General features: G+C 37.9%; 1 protein-coding gene across 2 annotated transcripts in view; it reads right to left on the reverse strand.

Moving 5' to 3' along the window:
• Positions 1-5,369, reverse strand: part of TIPRL (TOR signaling pathway regulator) — a 23,048-nt gene that overhangs the window by 3,406 nt on the left and 14,273 nt on the right. For both annotated transcript variants that reach the window (XM_017867561.1, XM_017867562.1), the window contains exon 4: positions 1,424-1,519. In XM_017867561.1, coding sequence (XP_017723050.1) covers positions 1,424-1,519 — 96 coding nt within the window. The remainder of the gene's footprint in view (positions 1-1,423; positions 1,520-5,369) is intronic.

The following is a 5,369-nucleotide window of genomic DNA, read 5'->3' on the forward strand; positions in this document are numbered from 1 at the left end:
AAAAAAAAAAAAAAAAAAAAAAAATTCCAGTTCTGCCACCTACTAACTGTAAAACTTACATATGTTTCTTTTTTTTAATGTTCTTTGAGACAGGGTCTTGCTCTGTCACTGCAGCCTCAACCTCACCAGCTCAAGCGATCCTTCTACCTCAGCCTCCCAAGTAGCAGCTAGGACTACAAATCCGTGCCACCATGCATGGCTAATTGTTTATTTTTTGTAGAGACAGAGGCTGGTCTCAAAGTCCTGGGTTCAAATGATCCTCCCACCATAGCCTCCCAAAGTGTTAGGATTATAGGCATGAGCCACCACACCTGGCTCACCTAAGCTATTTAATCCTTCTTTGCCTTAGTTACATCAGGATAAAACAGAGATAATATCAATATTATTGATAATAAGACAGAGATAATACAATAAAACAGATAATATTGATTTCATAGGGTTGTTATTAGACTTAACTATTACTATGACTACAGTAACTAACACTGGCGGTCTCTTCTCTAATTCCTCATTCTACATAATCACGAATTTTATGTTAAAGATTCATTCAGAAATTAAGCCCTCCTCCTTTTTTTTTTAAACACTTAAAAAAAAAAAAAAAAGCCCTGCATGTTAACAGCTCTTTCAGATGGAACACAGGTATTTCAAACTTTAAAACAACTATCAAAATAATTATATAATACAAATTTCAGGAGGCCATGTGATTGGCCTGATTAAAATATATATATATATATCTATAAACACATTTTTTTTTAGATGAAGTTTCACTCTTTTTGCCCAGGCTGGAGAGCAACGGAACGATCTTGGCTCACTACAATCTCTGCCTCCCAGGTTCAAGTGATTCTACTGCCTCGCCTTCCCAAGTAGCTGGGATTACAGGCACCCGCCACCATGCCTGGGTAATTTTTTGTACTTTTAGTAGAGATGGGGTTTCACCATGTTGGCCAGGTTGTCCTCAAACTCCTGATCTCAGGTGATCTATCCACCTCGGCCTTCCAAAGTGCTGGGATTACAGGCATGAGCTACAGTGCCCGGCCTTGGCCTGATTAAAATATTAATGTACTTCCTGTATACTAATGTACATCAGAACATTATACAAACAACATATACTGTAAACAAAGGTAAGAGTTAAAGGACAGTTTTCTTAAACATGGATTAAGTACTTATAAAATTTTTTCAAAAGACCCCTCCCCAACTAGGGACTGTCTTTTAGAAAACATTTTGGGTCACCAGAACTTTTGTAAAAGAAAACGTAATGTTTTGATAATAGCCTGCAGTCAACAGTGAATGTGAAACACTCAGACTTAACAGTTAGAAAGACTGCCATATAATATAGATTGTTTAATTTCAAATTCTCAGATTGACAATGAAACAACACAAACAAGCCCAGTATCAATTAGTATATTCATTAAACAAGAATAAATACCTCATGGTAAAGTCTCGTGTCATTCATTCTGATAAGCACCCCATCAATTCTCAAAAAAAACCGCAATAGCAGGAAAAAGCTAGAAGGCATTACTCTCTGGAAAAAAAAAAAGGTACATTAATATTTTAATAAAAATTAAATATTTTATTACTTTACTGAAAGAAAAAATTTGAAAAAAAAGAAAAAAAAACACTGGAATAAGGCTGAATTCACAGTTTATAAAAATCTCTCAACTAGAAGCTCTTTGTCCTAGCTCCAACTAGCCTCAAAACCTTGTGCAAACTATTTAACATCATGGTTTCGGTTTCCTAAAATATTTTTTCTAGGCGGGGGGAGATATTGAGGTTTAAAAGACTTAAAAACATACCCAAGTAATGTAAACATTACAATGCTTATTTTTAAAAATGACAGGTACTGACAGTAAATGTCAACATCAATAAAACCAAAATGAAAGAACAACCTAGTTCTTTGTCACTACTCACTTATTCACTTTACATAAAACAAAGCAACAGACCTTACACAGAATGCTCTAATTCAGTTCAACCAATAGGCACTACTTCATATTGCTAAATACCTGGTTTATCAGAACACTATAACGCATTCTTAACATCTTTCATCTGTGGCACATCTACAAATTCCTCTGCTTTCCAAGTATAACTACTAAAGATAGGCAGAGTCAGTGGAGAAAGTATGAAGGTGGGTCCTGGTGGCAGGGAGGCAGTGGTTGAATGGAATGTGAGGTATTTGGGTCTTTAAAATGAAAATGTTGAGCTGGCATGGTGGCTCACACCTACAATCACAGCATTTTGGAAGGTTGAGGTGGAAAGATCACTTGAGCCCAGGAGTTCACGACCAGCCTGGGCAACAGAGTCAGATCTCATCTCTATAAAAAATATAAAAAATTAGCAAAGCATGGTGGCACAAGCCTGTAGTCCTAGCTACATGGAAGGCTAAGCTGGGAAGATGGCTTGAGCCTGGGAGGTCAAGGCTGCAGTGAGCCATGATTGTGCCACTGCACACTTCAGGTTGGGCAACAGAGGAAGACCTTGTCTCAAAATTAATTGATTAATTAAATAAAGTGAGTATGCTTGGCCATTTGCTAAATAAATATCTACTGTCTACTAACACCAAGTTCTTACTGTAGTAAGTCATGTATTTATATAAATGAAAAAACAGAATCCCAATGTTCAAAAAGGTTATCAGCCAGGGAAACTGTCAAACAGATGTGGTAGCTGCTATAATAGAGGTATGCACAAGGCTTGATAAGCATTTGAAAAAGAAGTATGTAAGTGTGCTAAAGAACATCAGATAAGACAAGGCTTGAACTGACCACAGAAAGAACAGTTGGAGATGGGATGGAGAATTTCTTTTTTTTTTTTTTGAGACGGAGTCTCGCTTTGTCGCCCAGGCTGGAGTGCAGTGGCGCGATCTCAGCTCACTGCAAGCTCCGCCTCCAGAGTTTATGCCATTCTCCTGCCTCAGCCTCCCGAGTACCTCGGACTACAGGCGCCCGCCACCTCGCCCGGACAGATTTTGGATTTTTTTAGTAGAGACGGGGTTTCACCGTGTTAGCCAGAATGGTCTAGATCTCCTGACCTCGTGATCCGCCCGTCTCTGCCTCCCAAAGTGCTGGGATTACAGGCTTGAGCCACCGCGCCTGGCGGGGTGGAGAATTTCAGGAAGGGGAACTGCCTGTACAAAAAGTACCGAGGCATGAAATAGTAACATATACTCAGGGAACTGCCTATAATCTTATATATAAGCACGGGGCTACATTAATGATAAAGAAGAAATAACAGTAACCCAGTAATGATAGTGACTTAACTGCCTGGAGAGTCACCATCCACAGGCCCAATTGTTTTCTGCCTTAGGACCATTACACACCCTCTTCCCTTACCTGGAGTATTCTCCTGGCTAATGTTCACTTGTCCTTCAGAATTCAGTACACATGTCATTTCCACAGAGGGGCCTTTCTTACCATTCCACATCACAGTAGATTTCTCTTGGTATTCTCTCTCATAGTACTCCACTACAAATTAACAGATTTGTAACTATCTTCATTTATGTTTCCACTTGACTGTAGGCTCCATGATGGTGGAAATATCTGCTTTGTTCATCACCACATCTCTATTGCTTAGAAAAGTACCCAGCACACAGCAGGTGCTCATTAACCATTTTCTGGATAAAACTGAGGCTAGAAGGTATTAATATCTTTGCTAGAGAAAAGGCTCTGAGCCAAACTGTATTCTGACGGGGTTATCGGCAACAGACTTAAAAACAAGACTTATAGTAAAGGAAAGCTGTAGAAATAACCTGACTTACGACAACTTGATGTCCCAAAACATTGGGAAGCATATCATTATTATTTGACATTACTACACAGGGATATGTGTAATTTATGGAAAGACTGACTTGCAACGTTTCTTCAATTTTCAAAGTTACTAATAGTCACACTGGACACAACACAGGCAGTAAACCGAAGTATCATTTTAGCATGGCACAGTGGAGAGACTAGGAATTAGGAGGCCAGAGCTCTAGTGCCAATACAATAGCATATTTTAGGGCAGTAGTTCTTTCCTAGGGGACGTTTGGGAATTTGTGAGGTATTTTTTGTTGTCACATCAATAAGCAACCAATATCGACCGTTAGTGAATAAGGACCAGAACAACAGATCTGGGATGCACAGGATAGTCCTATACAACAAAGTTCAGTCCTGCATTCCACAAAACTTGCAATATCTTACTAGACATTCACAGAGGTGAAAAAGCCTACTTATAATGATCTGACTTTAGACCCTAATTCCATTTTACATAGATACTAAAAAAAAAATCACCCAATTATCCAGGAAGGCAACTATTTTCCAAATCAAGGAAAGATTATACTTTGTTTTATTTAGAACTTCTCTAAGAGTTGTTCACCATTTTGGAAAATTGTGTTAGAGTCACTGATTGATAACTTACATCTCCATCAGCCTACATTTTTTGCTGTCATATTTATGGTGACTCGGTATGCAAATATAAGTACCTGACTGCTTCACTATATCTTTGGTGCAGTCGTATTATGCATTTAAGTATTAAAATATATTTTATTCTAAACCAATTTCCTTTAATTTTATAATTAAAATATGTTGAATGCTGCAAAGTAGGTGGATTAAATAATCTACAAATTTCACTACAGGGTAGTAGTATCTATAAACTAATACTTCAGCTTAAAGTAGTTGGTAAAAAAATGCTCTTCAGTTTCAGACTTACTATGTACTCTTGTACACACACATGTATACACATATCCTCTCGAGCAACTCCATCCACAAAACCACATGCGCTTCCCAAATACCGACCCACTTACAGACATGATATATATACCCTTTTGAATACAAATGCACACCCAGATACGCCAACTCATAATGAACATTTAGCATAGTCAGTTCAGAAGGTGAGTAGACAAGTGGAAAGATACAAGACTAGATGAGCTGAAGAGAGAATAAATCTAAACCAAAAAAAGTAAATTTAGAGTTATAAGTGAGCAAAGGAGTAAAGCATATGAAAACAACTATCTAATGCTAGAATAATGATATATATTAGATGATACAAAGAAAACTTTGCAATTAGTTTCATGACCTTAAGCTATGTTTTTGGGCCTTGTCTATAAAATATGGAGGCTACATAAAATGATTCTCTAAAATTCATTACAATTTCAAAATCCTTTGATTCTACCAAAAAAAAATTGACTTTTATTTTAGATAAGTAAAATAAAATAAAAATTTTTACTTATCTAAGGCCGGGCGCGGTGGCTCAAGCCTGTAATCCCAGCACTCTGGGAGGCCGAGACGGGCGGATTACGAGGTCAGGAGATCGAGACCATCCTGGCTAACAAGGTGAAACTCCGTCTCTACTAAAAAATACAAAAAACTAGCCAAGCGAGGTGGCAGGTGCCTGTAGTCCCAGCT

This window comes from Rhinopithecus bieti, unplaced genomic scaffold (genome assembly GCF_001698545.2).
Source record: "Rhinopithecus bieti isolate Rb0 unplaced genomic scaffold, ASM169854v2 scaffold_3763, whole genome shotgun sequence".
NCBI lineage: Eukaryota > Metazoa > Chordata > Mammalia > Primates > Cercopithecidae > Rhinopithecus > Rhinopithecus bieti.